This window comes from Cetorhinus maximus, chromosome 8 (assembly GCF_964194155.1).
Source record: "Cetorhinus maximus chromosome 8, sCetMax3.hap1.1, whole genome shotgun sequence".
Taxonomy (NCBI): Eukaryota; Metazoa; Chordata; class Chondrichthyes; order Lamniformes; family Cetorhinidae; genus Cetorhinus; species Cetorhinus maximus.
Genome location: NC_135886.1, coordinates 119988660 through 120003090, shown reverse-complemented (window position 1 = coordinate 120003090; position 14431 = coordinate 119988660). Strand labels below are relative to the sequence as shown.

The following is a 14431-nucleotide window of genomic DNA, read 5'->3' as shown; positions in this document are numbered from 1 at the left end:
GAACAATAGTACATGCCTATGCTGTGGAGTTCCTCCCGTCACTATTGTCGCAACTGCAAGTGGAGGTCCCACAGCATTGAAATCGCTTGAATATTACCAAAAAACTTTTATATCATCCACTGCTACGTGAACAGTTTTCAGGGTCATGTTTTAAATTAAAGTGAGAGAGTAATTTGTTTTCATCTGGTGGTACTACTAACCCTGCATTGTTGTGGCATTGCTAACACACCATGTATTCATTCAGTTATTAAACTCCTGGCAAAATGACAGTGTCCTTTCAAAAACAGCATCTCAAATATTGTAGGAACAAACAACTCTTGGCTTCTGGACCATCTGAAGGCCTGGCGGAGCTCCAGTGCTACACAAAGTGCTACTTAATTTCATGTGCATGCAGTCAGGTTAGAGTTCAAAGAAAGCTAAAAAATCATGGACGACAGTACAAACTGAGCATTAAACACTACATACATGAACATATTCATCATTACGGATCAAAAACTGAAGCAGTTGGGAATATCTGCCTCAGTTTCAGCTAGCTACACAACAGCTGCAATTGAGTGTGTGACAAGCCAGCCTGTTGCCAAGGTTTCTACTGATGTTGCTCATGGTTGTTGCTAGGAGGCATGTCACAGTAGCCAGTGGTAGTCTTCACTTCTTTATGGATACATGATAAACTTCATATTTGTTGGCACCCTACTGCTTGTGCCAGGCCTGGTGTTAAAGTTGTAATTAAGAGTTTTTTGCTTAAATTGGTAACTCCACATATCAAGATTATTGCCTTTCAATATTAATTAAAGGGGTAAGGAATTCAGCACAGACAGATTCTGACTGGGATCAGTTGCTCTTTTCCAGTTTCACTAGAGTACTGGGTTGATTACAAACACATTTCAGTCTTGTCCCTTGGGTAAAGTGCTTTCAAAGTCAGATTACACTGACTATGCCTTGTTGGCACCAGCATCCTGCAATATCTTTTACAATGTTTCCATGGAAACCAGTCAGTCAGGGTGTGGAACCACACTGTCAATTGCAATAAATCTCAATTCAAAGCATCCTTCTGATTAAGAACATATTTTATAAATTGAACTATACTAAATCAGAGTGTGCAAGGAATGAAAGCCTTCATTACTATACATACACACAATCTCAACTATGAGGATATATCTGGTATGATCTAATACCCTTGCATGATTGGACCTCAACTGCTGGTTCTAATGCCGTTTTGGGATTTGAACACGGCTGTGTCATCATCTTGGATCATTCCAGGTGGTGGTGAAATCTGAGGTGCTCACTACATTGCCAATGGCCACCTAAGGAGACCCAGGATTTGGGGGAATCTCATATAGTTTATAAAACACACTTCTAAGCTTGAATTTAACAGTTAAGAATGTGTCTTTTTTAAAGCACACCCAATAAACATTTTGTACCTTATGCATTTACATTCTTTTTTTTTAAGGGGGTTGAAAATCATCTTGGGTAGTAGTGGGAAATGGCCGATAAAGATTCAACAGCCATTTTACACTTCACCCAATTTGCTTGTTCCATAGAGAATTGATTAGGAAATTGAGACAACTTGTTATTTGAAAAAATGCTTTGCACTCATCATTCAATCTATGAACCTGCAATCAAGCATACTATATTTTAAGCTTTACTAAGGGATTTACCCCAAACCCTGCTCCTCCATAGCTGCTCATGAAACAATTGGATGAATCATTTGGTGGCAGTGGCACAGTAGAGGTACTGCATCTGTGCTCTAGTTACTGATTAAAACATATGAACATCACAGGACCTGATAAAGAATGGGTTTTAACTAAATGCTCACTTCTCTGCATTCTGTGTTTCTGTTGTAATGAATACAATTACTCTGCTTTCAACATTAGATTTTTTAAAGCTGTTTCACTATTTATGTGGGTAGCATTAAGCTGGAATACAATTGGCAATAAAGACACAGAGCCAATTTCAGTACAATTTAGAAAACTTTTCTATTAAATATACAATAAACAATACAACTGAGAAAATACAAAATACAGTTGGTTTTAACTTAAGAGCAAAAAGCCAGCTTTAAAATTCTAACAATAGTTTTGGATTATATACAACAGAGTAAAAATGATTTTTTTTTTAAAAAAGGCACCACGTATGAGATTTATTTCCTAATTGTTAAGTGCACAATTTGAGTAACCAAATGCCTGCATATCAAAATCTTAAAGATAGGCACCATTACCATTCCTAGGTTTTTAAAAAAAATTCTTGCTTCGTCATTACAGTGAGGCTAATTTTAAAACTGGAATAAAAATCAGCTTTTGAAATGCTATATACAGTCATGACTTGGTATTTTTAACTAAGTTATTCCCAAATTTGAACAAGACATTGCTAATTTTATGTGCAGGACAGAATGGTGCAGTGCAATGTTCTAGGCTTTAGAACCAGAACCATTTAAATATATGTACACTATATACCTTTATCCCTCGAAAAAATATGTTTTAGTGCCCCAATATGTAGGTGGTGACAGTTACTTTCTGAAGGTTAGCTTGACAACTACTATTTTTGATATGTAAATGACTCCCAGTTATCCATTAATTTCTGACATTAGTCAATTCCATTTCCAGCTTGTGCATCTCATTTATTATTTGCACAGCTGAGTTTGTTTAGTCTGGACAGTTCCGAAGAGGAGTCACATTGAACTCCAAACATTAACTCTGTTTCTCTTTCCGCAGATGCTGCCAGACCTGCTGAGGATTTTCCCAGCACTTTGTTTTTAATTTCACATCTCCAGCATCCACAGTGTTTTGTTTTTCTTTAGTTTGGAACTGGCTTCTTAAAAGCAAACTCTTTATATAAATTGTATGCACAACTTGCTGAAATTATAATTAAAGATTTATGGCTGAGCTCGTCATATGGTCATCTGTTGCTGAACACAATTCTTTTCTACTAATTGGGCTCTGATAAGAGGGCACCACTTTAATAGCAAAGAGTACATCACCATCTCACTGGGCTAGTCAGTGCAGCAATTTCCATCAACTTGACATCAGCAAAAAGTAAAAATGGGTGACGCTTAGCTATAAATATATGCTGGATTAATCACCACTGATTAAGACACTATAACACACAATGCATGAGAAATTTCTATTGCAATCCCTTATCAGTCTAGATTTAATGCTCAGCATTGAACCAAGATTCAGGTACTTCTGCTTTGTAACTATAACACCTTCCTAGGTATGTGTTATTTTATGGCCTTTTAACAAGGCTCATACGTTGTTGTGGGGTTTTGGTACTTAAGGGATACAACTGTTACATAGCAGCATTTTCGTTATATTCCAGGCGTAACGTTACTACTGAACCAAGTCACTAACTTGTGTACTAAAAGATATCAAGTCACAACTGTGATATAAATTAGATAAATCTACATTAGGTATAAACATTTCTTGCACAAACAGAAATATATTCAAAAATTTTGAAACTCAGTGAGAACTTGGCTGGGAAATGATTAATTATTCAAAACTAATTAATTCAATTTTTACATAAAAAGAATGTACATTCACCCTCCAGTGATTTATTATGATCATAGATATTTTAGCAACAATGTTGGCAAGTAGAAGTGGTCCACATTTTCACATGAATGTGACAGACAATTAAGAATGTCCACTCTACACCCACATTCCACAAGCTCCTCTGGTCACCCAGCTCCAAGCCAACTCTGGACCAGCATTAAAGGGGCTGGACTCAGGGCTCCTATCTACTATTTCACCCAGTAAATAGCACTGAATGAGAGGAGGAGCCATAAAACAACCTGAACAGGAGGGAGAAGATAAATTTTAAATGGAGCAATTTGTGTCATTGCAATATTTTAGCAAAACTTAATGATGGGCATACGAAATTTTCATTATATGTCCACAAACTCAAAAATGTCCAGTAGCTCATTATTGTTTTTGCCCTTGCAAAGTATTTTGAGCTATACAACACCAGAGTGAAGTATTATGGTTATAGGTCTATCACTAATGGCAGTAATGGTAATGGCAGTGGGTGCATCTGACCCGAGTACATTTTTTTTTCTGTAACACACTGGTAACAACATGCTCAATAAAACTGTTCACAAGGCCGGAAACCATGTTGCTATTTTATTTTCCAGATTACCAAGCTATCATAATACCCACAAATTATAAAAGGTTTGAATGCAGATCGATTAAGCAAAGCATAAAGCTTCTTTATGATCTGGTTATACCTGCGGAATAACACCTGTCTATTAAATGTACACCAAAAATATATTGCATACACCAAATTCCACGTATTTGGGACTCAAATGGATTATTATGGACACCACAGAACTTGCATGAGTAAAATGAAGTCTGTTGTGTTTACAATATTTTAACCAATAGACTGAAACGTGCAAGTTACAAGATATATGAAAGCTAGACAAAATTTTCAGAATCCCAGGATGATATTGTAAAAGTAACAGATTACCTGTAAACAGTGCACAGGAGGTACAGGTCTGAACCCCACTTGTTAAGGTACACTGCGAAATAGGGTTGCATGTTACATGTTTCTATTGATCCCACAATTTACATACTTAAAAGGCAAACTGCTAAAGCAGAATGACATTTTGAAGACACGGTTTTTTTCGACGGAGAAGAGGGACATCACATAACCAGGAGCTATACTGGATCTACATGCATTTTATCATCAGTTGTTTATACTGAAACTGGTCTGTAATAACTATGCATGAGGTGTATTTCAGGTGGCCTTTCAAGACTGATTGAAACTGGAAATAGTTGCCTGTGGTGAGCAGGTTGATCTTAGTCAGGAAAGCAGTGGTGGGGACATCAGGGAGCTTTACAATTAATCTGGGTATCCATTTGCTATGGAGGAGGAGAAAAAAAATCAGCCAGGATTCATGCTCTTGAATGTTATCCAGTGACCTAAGTGTGGAAAGTGCCCATGCACAGATGCCAGGTACCAAAAGAATTAGGCTCAACTGCGTGGTCCTCACTGTTGAATTGCCCTTCCAACACTGTTTTGGCTCATTCTTTAAGATGATACGCTTTGACGAGATGCTGGAAGATTGTCAGTGCTACAGAACCACATGGTCGGTATAAGACAGTGGCTTCAGTTGGAAAATGGAGAAAATTGGAGATGAAATCCTGGAACTATTAAATTTAGGACTGGGACAGATGTTTAGTGATCGTTTAAGAGTTTCTGCATACGTGACCTAGAGGACCATGAAGGCATATTTAACTTTAATTAGTAATGAACTACTTCATACACAATCCAGAGTGTTTGAAACATCCACCTTCAAATTATGTGTTCCAGTTTTTTGTAATCCTGAACAAAAATAGGAGGGAACCTGATCTTTTTGCCAGGATTGAGTGACTTGAGATTCAATCCGACTCTGGCCTCCACCTCAAAGGCTCTTTATTCCTCTTTAGTACAATGTTATTGGTCAAAGAGCAACTCCAATGCATAACTGTGTCTTATCAATATATTGTTTTTTGTGTATGTAATACTTCAATTTTAAACAGTAAATGTATTGACTCGAGTGGGAATGTACTGTACAAGGCAGTGCAGATACTTCTTGAAAGAGTTCATACTGATACTGAGCTATGAAGGGCTGGGTGGATAATTTATCTTTCCATGTACATTGTTCATAAAGAATGTGATTATAAAACATATACATCCTTTAGTTCAAATTGTGTTGCTTCCTGAAGTGCTCTAGCTTTATATGCACTTCACCTGGAACAAACGAGGATCCACTTTCATGTTTTTTCCCCCACAAAGGATGTCAAGGAGATCAGGTTTTATATTTCAAATTCCCTTTATTGCCTCCTCACTTTGTCCTAGGTGAGAAGAGTTCAAATTAGGATTTCCACCATCTCGTTATCAGCAAGGTCCTGCGCAAATGGAGAAGAGGGAACTCTCCTGTCAAGTGTATTGCTCAAAGGAAAGCTGTCTGTATAAAAACAAAAAAAAACTGATTTGTTACTAAAATGAGTGTTTACAACTTCAGTGATATCAAGCAATCTTTAACAGAAAGCTTCAAATAAATCTCAGAGTTTAATACATAGAACACTCATCCAATATCTGGTTCAGATTAACAAGGACACTCAATCACAATAAATTATATTATTGTCATGGCTGTATTGGAATACTGTGGCACATCAAATATTTTGGCACATTTCTTCACAAGATTACATATGTTTTAAGTAGAGTTCAGTGATGAGCCAACAGCAATTCAAAGTTATGGAGTGATAAAATTGAACTTGTATTCACTGGAGAAAACATTTTGGTCTTTAATATGCCAACCATAAAAATATAAACGTGACCTCAGAGCTGCAGCATAAAAGTACAATACCAGCAAGTTTCAACTGAGACAACAAATTGGAATAATTTATTTAACCTTTTCACAGAGTAGATTTGTAGAGGACTTCCAACAAAGTGATTAGAGCTAATTCACTGAAAAAGAACCTGGACGAGTCTTTGATTACAAAAGGGATTGAAGGTTAAAAGTATAGAGACATAAATGTGTAAATGCTATATAGAACATTATAGGCTGAATTTTACCAGCCCTATAACAATGGGTTGGGAGGGGGTGGGGCCCACTGGTAATATTGCGGGGGAAGGCTTTGGACAGGAAGCCCAATATCTTCCTGTGGCCTTGGTATATTACCAGCAGCGAAAACCATAGTGTTGCATCTACCTGACAGCCAATTCAGTCACTTAACGGCCTAATTAAGGAACACTTCCTACTCCAGCATTTTTCCCACGTTGAGAGGTCTTGTTGCTATGTGGGGTGACTGCCAGGTAAACCCAGCAGGTTCCCAGGGGTTTCTTAATGGCTTCTCTATGGCCAATGAGCACCCACCCCTGGGCAGTGGCCCTGACAGCAGCCAATTAACAGGACGCTGCTGGCAAAATGCTATCCCAAGGTCCCACTACTTGCTACCACAGGGTTGACTCTCACTTTCGGTCGCATCTCAAATTCCAAGAAAATTCAGCCCTATGGTTCCAGTCTTTTTGAAGCTCTGAGAATGTAATCTGTGGAATGCAACTAGTCAGGTCTATATAATATATTGCAGTGCTTGATGGACATTCTGGAGTTTTGCTGTTTGCACCTGGTGGGGGAGAGTCATCTTAAAAGTTCAGGAGAAATTCCAATTTATTGACAAAGTGAAAGTTAGTTTTAAAGTGGTTGCTCACAGTAGCAGTCTCTGATGCCTTTTCTTACCTCATCATATCATTGCTATTGATTGAAAGTTAAAAAATTAAATAGCTCTATTTTGTTTTTACCACTTCTTATGAATTTCATGCTCATCTCGATGAGAAATATTAGTGCTGACAAACATGATATTTTACTATTTCAGTCACCTAGTGTCTGCACCAACCATTCACAGGTCAGATACAGTACCAGTTGCAGCCTAACAGTAGGCAGAGGAGATTTTCATCCTATCGGTCTGGCCCCGGTGTCCACAACCAGGATTTCCATTCCTGATGCTTATCCAGTGAACCCAACTGGGGTGTGAACCCACGTAGGTTAGTTCCCTTCACCTATACCCACCTCCGCCACACCTTTCCTCTGCCCTACCATATTCAAACAAACAGTCATCACGTATACTTGTGTATGACAACTGGGAAATTAGGCAAAATATTAGAAAGATAGTGGTGTCTATGGAACCATAGCCGGACATAAGTCACTGCCTTCAGTACATAAAAGGAGAAAATGCTCATTTTCTCCTCTTAAATAAAGATGAGAAATCACTATGGGCCGTATTTGCATCAATTGACAATTGATAGATATCCAGGGTAATATAGTTTTTTTCTTCCCTGTATTTCAAGTTACAAATAAATCTCAGTTAACGATGGATGAAATGAGTGATCTCTAGTAGTTTCAATATGCTCCAGCCTGGCAAGATCCGATTAACTGCACGTAATGTATAACGGAGGAAACAAAACAATACCATTAAACACAATACCTGGTTTTTCCATGCTTGCAGGGCTGTTATTGCCCGGCTTTCCTTGCGATGGTGAGGTAGTGCCCAATTTATTATGCTCGGGACCTCTTTCTGTCTGGGTGCTACTATCCCGGCTTCCTGTTTTAGAATGCGCTGATAGAAGTGGTGTGGAGGGTAGTACTGGGGAAGAGGAGGAAGAATGTGACTCATGTCTGTCTGTGCTGAGCAGAAAACCTGAAGGAATAGGAGAGGGAAATAAAAACACAAACTTAATGAAATATCATTCTTTTGGTCATCCAAGTAAGTGATGGTCTCTGCTGGGTAACAGGAGGAACTAATGTCCATGTTTTTATTAAAATAAAAACAAAATGCTGCAGATGCTAGATATCTGAAATCAAAACAAAGTGCTGGAAAAACTCAGCAGGTCTGGCAGCATCTGTGGAGAGAGAAACAGAGTTAATGCTTCAAGTCCAATATGACTCTTCTTCTGAACAGAAGAGGGGGAGAAATTGATTTTACGTAATTGAAAAGCTTTAGAAACAGCACCTCATCTTCCAATTAGGCACTTTACTGTCTTCTAGACTCAACACTGAGTTCAACAACTTCAGACCATGAACTCTGAACTCCATTTTGTACTTTTCTCCACCCACACCCACCCTGAGTACCTGCCTGTATCTTCTCAAGTTTTGCCTTCAGACAGCACTGACCTTTATTCTGCTATTAACACATTCTGTTATTTTGCTTTCAGATAGTGCTGACCTTTATTAACACCTACTCTGGGCCAAGGCTTTGTTCTTTTACTACTACCATTCGCACTCTCTTTGCCTTTTGTTCCAAGACATCTTTGTAATTTCTCCCCGCCTGCTAACCTATCCCTGACCTTCCCTTTTGCTCAACCTGACTGTCCCCCTTTTTCAACAGCATAAAACCCATCACATTCCTGCCTCTCTTCAGTTCCAAGGAGTCGTCATATTGAACTTGAAACGTTAACTTGTTTCTCTCTCCTCAAGATGCTGCCAGACCTGTTGGATTTTTCCACCACTTTCTGTTTTTATTATTAATCCAAGTAGTCATTGCTGGTAGTACATAGAAAGAAACAGACAACCTACAGGCAATTATATTTTACAACTCTGCTTTTTGGTCAATTTTATTTCAGTTTTCGACCCAATACTTTCAGAGATACACTTCTTTGACAGACACTTAACTAATTCTGTACAGTCAAAAAAAAATCTTGTTATCAGAACTCCTTTGGTTGACAATTATGGTTATTGAATTGTTTCAACACTTTTTTTATAAAATGGTTTACGATGTTCATCATAAATCCTGTAATTTTTTTAAAATTTGTTTACCCAAACTGCCTTTCCAGCTCCTGTCTTCCTTCTTCTCCTCAATTATTGGATTACTGGACAGCAGTGTGGGATAGGACGAAAGCCCAGATGTAGCATTGGAAATAGAAACAAGAGATTTTGAAGGTCTTAAAGCAGCTGGCTGTTCTGTTTTGACTTGTTCCCTCCGTGACCTCTGTTGGAGAACTTTGATCATCGCATCTTTCTCAATAATTTGAGCATGAAGAGTTTTAATCCTGGAACAGCACACAAGAAAAATTATCTATATCGAAGTCCATTCAACACTTCAACCTTTAGAATACAAAAGCAAAATAATGCAGATGCCGCAAATCTGAAATAAAAAACAGAAACGGTTGGAAATACTCAGTAAGTCTGGCAGCATCTGTGGAGAGAGAAACAGAGTCAATGTTTCAGGTCCAGTTCTGATGAAAGATCATCGGCCCCGAAACATCAGTTCTGTTACTCATTCCATTGATGCTCCTTCAAAATGTTTCAGATTCAGGGTGGTTCGATTAGAGAGCATGTACTGGAATATTATGACTGAGGAACCAGACACCTCCCAAAGGGATGGGTAAAAGATGCACATGAAATGTTTCAGCCAGCCTGCAGTGTTTTCCTCACTTTCTGGCAGCTAATTCTAAAGTATCATTGGAAAAGGCCTAGGAACAGGTCACCCATCGTTAATGCCGGCTGGAAAACTCTACATTGTAAGTAAAGAATAATGTTTCACCCAGAGGGAGGTATGTAAATTATTAAGTCACTTTAAGACATACTCGCACATTTTCTAGTGCAGAGCTTCCCAAACTGTGGGTTCAGACCCCCAGCGTGGTCACGAGTTGAGATTTTGGGGTCACGAACTCCAAAGCATCAATGGCTGCTGTGGAGCTTGGAGTGATTTCTGACTGCTACAAGGCCCCTTTAAATCCTTGTTATTTTTGTTGATGAGCGTGGCCCAACGGACTGCTCTGAGGCCCGATTGCTGCTGCAAATAAAGTCTGTGAATAGGTAGATGTTTGATTTCCTGGAGAAACTCTGCCTTTTCATCCCCTACGCTCAATTCTTGTTTATCCCCCCTCTCAAGAACTAAAGCTTCCCATCCAACAATTGCACCAAACCACCACCCCACCGCACTCTCCCTCAACAACTCTCATCCCCCAAATTTTCACTCTGGGGTCACACAAAATCTGAGCTATTAAAATGGGGTCACACTGGGAAAAAGTTCAGGAAGCACTGTTCTAGTGACTAGTTTAAGACCAGTGCTGGCAGAAGTCTGGGATTTGGCTGCCTGTTTTTCCCTTGATTGCTATTTGGCATTTCAGTGGGAAGGAGGGTGGGGGGGAAAAGGGAGGCATGTTATACATTGTAACATACAATAAATTAAAAGCATCGCTTATTTACGTTAACTAAGTTAGTCACATTATCTTTTGGGAATTTAATTCTACGATTCCGTCTAAGTTCCTGCTAAAACTGTGAATCAGGGGCCTCGAATATTTTATTATAGTTTATTTAGTTAGGTACTAAATTTTTATCTTATTTCCTTTAAAGAAAATGAGAAACAGGGAGAAAGTAGAGAAGATGTAGCAGATTATGAGCTAGCATGTAAAAGCAGTGGGGACTGGGGCTAGCAGCACTGGGCATATGTGGCCTGGACCTGGGCAGAAGAAATACTACGGGTGATCTTTGACCTGTTAGAAATGGGGTGGTAGTGCAGGAGCCTGGAAACATAGTGGTGAGGATACTGAGCTTGTCCCGAATTGAGAGTGTAATGTAGGTTAAGATGGGGTGGGAGGGTCTGGGGCTTATGAGTATTGGAGGGAGGCTGCGAGAGAATAATAGAACTGGGAATGGACTGTATGGCTCAGCTACATAAGAAACATAAGAAATAGAGCAGTAGGAAGTAATTTGGACCTTTAAGCCAGCACTGCCATTCAATACGATCATGGCTGATCTGACTGTGCCCTTAACTCCACTTTCCTGTCTGCTCTTCATAACTTTTGACTCCCCTATAATTCAAAAATCCGTATAACTCAACCCTGAATATATTCAATGACCCAGCCTCCACAGTTCTCAGTGGTAGAGAATTCCAAAGATTAACAACCCTGTGAGAGAAGAAATTCCTTCTCATCTCAGCCTTAAATGGGAGACCCCCTTATATTGAAACTGTGACCCATAGCTCTAGATGCCCCACAATGGGAAAAATTCTCTCAGTGTCTACACTGTCAATTCCCCTCGAAATCTTATTTTATTTTTTATCCATTCACAGGATTTGGGCATTGCTGGCTAGGCCAGCATTTATTGCCCATCCCTAGTTGCCCTTGAGAAGGTGGTGGTGAGCTGCCTTCTTGAACGGCTACAGTCCACATGGTGTAGGTACTTCCACAGTGCTACTAGGGAGGGAGTTCTAGGATATTGACCCAGCGACAGTGAAGGAATGGCGATATATTTCCAAGTCAGAATAGTGAGTGACTTGGAGGGGAACTTCCAGGTGGTGGTGTTCCCATCTAACTGCTGTCCTTGTCTTTCTAGGTGGTAGTGGTCGTGGGTTTGGAAGGTGCTGTCGAAGGAGCCTTGGTGAATTCCTGCAGGGCATCTTGTAGACGGTACACACTGCTGCTACTTACGTCGGCAGTGAATGTGGTGCCAATCAGGTGGGCTGCTTTGTCCTGGATGGTGTCAAGCTTCTTGAGTGTTGTGGGAGTTGCACTCATACAGGCAAGTGGGGAGTATTACATCACACTCCTAACTTGTGCCTTGTAGATAGTGGACAGGCTATGGGGAGACAGGAGGTGAGTTGCTCGTCGCAGGATTCCTAGCCTCTGACCTGCTCTTGTGGCCACTGTATTTATATGGCTAGTCCTGTTCAGTTTTTGGTCAATGGTAACCCCCAGGATGTTGATAGTGGGGGATTCAGTGATGGTAATGCCATTGAACGTCAAGGGGTGATGGTTAGATTCTCTCTTCTTGGAAATGGTCATTGTCTGGCACTTGTGTGGCGCGAATGTTACTTGTCACTTGTTAGCCCAAGCCTGGTTATTGTCTAGATTTTGCTGCGTTTGGACATGGACTGTTTCAGTATCTGAGGAGTCGCGAATGGTGCTGAACATTGTGCAATCATCAGTGAAAATCCCTACTTCTGACCTTATGATGGAAGGAAGGTCATTGATGAAGCAGCTGAAGATGGTTGGGCCAAGGACACTACACTGAGGAACTCTTGCAGTGATGCCCTGGAGCGGAGATGACTGACCTCGAACAATCACAGCCATCTTCCTTTGTGTTAGGTATGATTCCAACGAGTGGAGAGTTTCCCCCGATTCCCAATGACTCGTTTTGCTAGGGCTCCTTGATGCCACACTCGGTCAAATGCAGCCTTGGTGTCAAGGGCAGTCATTCTCACCTCAACTCAGGAGTTCAGCTCTTTTGTCCATGTTTGAACCAAGGCTGTAATGAAGTCAGGAGCTGAGTGGCCCTGGCGGAACCCAAACTGGGTGTCAGTGGACAGGTTATTGCTGCTAAGCAAATGCTGCTTGATAGCACTGTTGATGACCTCTTCCATCACTTTACTGATGATCGAGAGTAGACTGATGGGACAGTAATTGGCCAGGTTGGATTAGTCCTGCTTTTTATGGACAGGATATACCTGGGCAATTTTTCCACAGAGCCGGGTAGATGCCAGTGTTGTAGCTGTACTGGAACAGCTTGGCTAAGGGCATGACAAGTTCTGAAGCACAAGTCTTCAGTGCTATTGCCGGAATATTGTCAGGGCCTCGAAAGCCTTTGCACTATCCAGTTCCTTCAGCCGTTTCTTGACATTATGTGGAGTGAATTGAATTGGCTGAAGACTAGCATCTGTGATGATGGGGACCTTTGGAGGAGGCCAAGATGGATCATCCACTGGGCATCGGCACGCCTAGCTGAAGGTTGTAGCAAATGCTTCAGCCCCATCTTTTGCACTGATGTGCTGGGCTCTCCCAATATTGAGGATGGGAATATTTGTGGGGGCTCCTCCTCCAGTGAGTTGTTTAATTGTCTACCACCATTCACAATTGGATGTGGCAGGACTGCGGAGCTTCAACAGGATCACCTCTCATTCTTATAACCTCCAGCCTGTTCAAGCTTTCCTCATAAGACAACCCCTTCATACCAGAAGTCAGCCTAAATTGCTTCCAATGAAAGCATATCTCTCCTTAAATTAGACTTAAATAGGCATCACTCCAGGTGTGACCTCACCAATACCCTGTACAATTATAAACAACTCTACTTTTATGCTTCATCCACCTTGCAATAAAGGCCAACATTCCAACTGCCTTCCTAATTACTTTCTGTATTCGATTCTTAACTTTTTGTGATTCATGTACAAGGACATCCAGATCCCTCTGCACCGCAGCATTCTGTGGTCTACTTCCTTCCTTGCTTTTCTATTCTTCCTACCAAGTGTATAATCTCACATTTTCCCACATTTTATTCCATCTGCCAAATATTTGTCCATTCACTTAACCTATCTCTCCCTCTCCAGACTCCGTCCTCCTCACAACTTCTTTCCTACCTATCTTTGTATCATTTGCAAATTTAGCTACAACAGTGGGTCCCTTCATCTAAGTCATTAATATAGGTCATAAATAGTTGTGACCCCAGCACTGATCCCTGTGGCACCCCACGAGTTACAGTTTGCCAACCTGAATATGAGCCATCTATCCCATCCCCCTATTTCCTGTTAGTTAGCCAATCCTCTATCTATGCTAATATATTACCCCCAATACGATGAGTTCTTATCTTTTGTAGTAATCTTTTATGTGGTACCTTATCAAATACCTTTTGGAAATCCAAATATACTACATCTATAGGTTCCCTTTACTTATTACATCCCCAAAGAGCTCTAATAAATTTGTCAATCACTATTTCTCTTTCATAAACCATGTCGACTCTGCTTGATTGTATTATGATTTTTCTAAATGTCCTGCTACTACTTCCTGAATAATGGATCCAGCATTTTCCCAATGACAGAAGTTAGGCTAACTGGCCTATAGTTTCCTGCTTTTTTTCTTCCTCCTTTCTTGAATGAAGAAGTTACACATGCTGTGTTCCATGGGACCTTTCCAGGATCTAGGAAATTTTGAAAAATTACAACCAATTCATCTACCACAAGCTATGGTG

At 40.2% G+C, this 14431-nt stretch overlaps 1 protein-coding gene across 3 annotated transcripts in view; it reads right to left on the bottom strand.

The window, feature by feature from the left end:
• Positions 1–1957: 1957 nt before the first annotated feature.
• The window catches only part of amot (angiomotin), a 58946-nt gene continuing 46472 nt past the window's right edge, over positions 1958–14431 (bottom strand). For 2 of the 3 annotated variants that reach the window (XM_078547505.1, XM_078547503.1), the window contains exons 10-12: positions 9284–9516; positions 7956–8168; positions 1958–5935 (exon numbers count right to left, since the gene is read on the bottom strand). In XM_078547505.1, coding sequence (XP_078403631.1) covers positions 5838–5935; positions 7956–8168; positions 9284–9516 — 544 coding nt within the window. In that variant the 3' untranslated portion in view covers positions 1958–5837. The remainder of the gene's footprint in view (positions 5936–7955; positions 8169–9283; positions 9517–14431) is intronic. The other variant, XM_078547504.1, reaches the window with a different exon arrangement.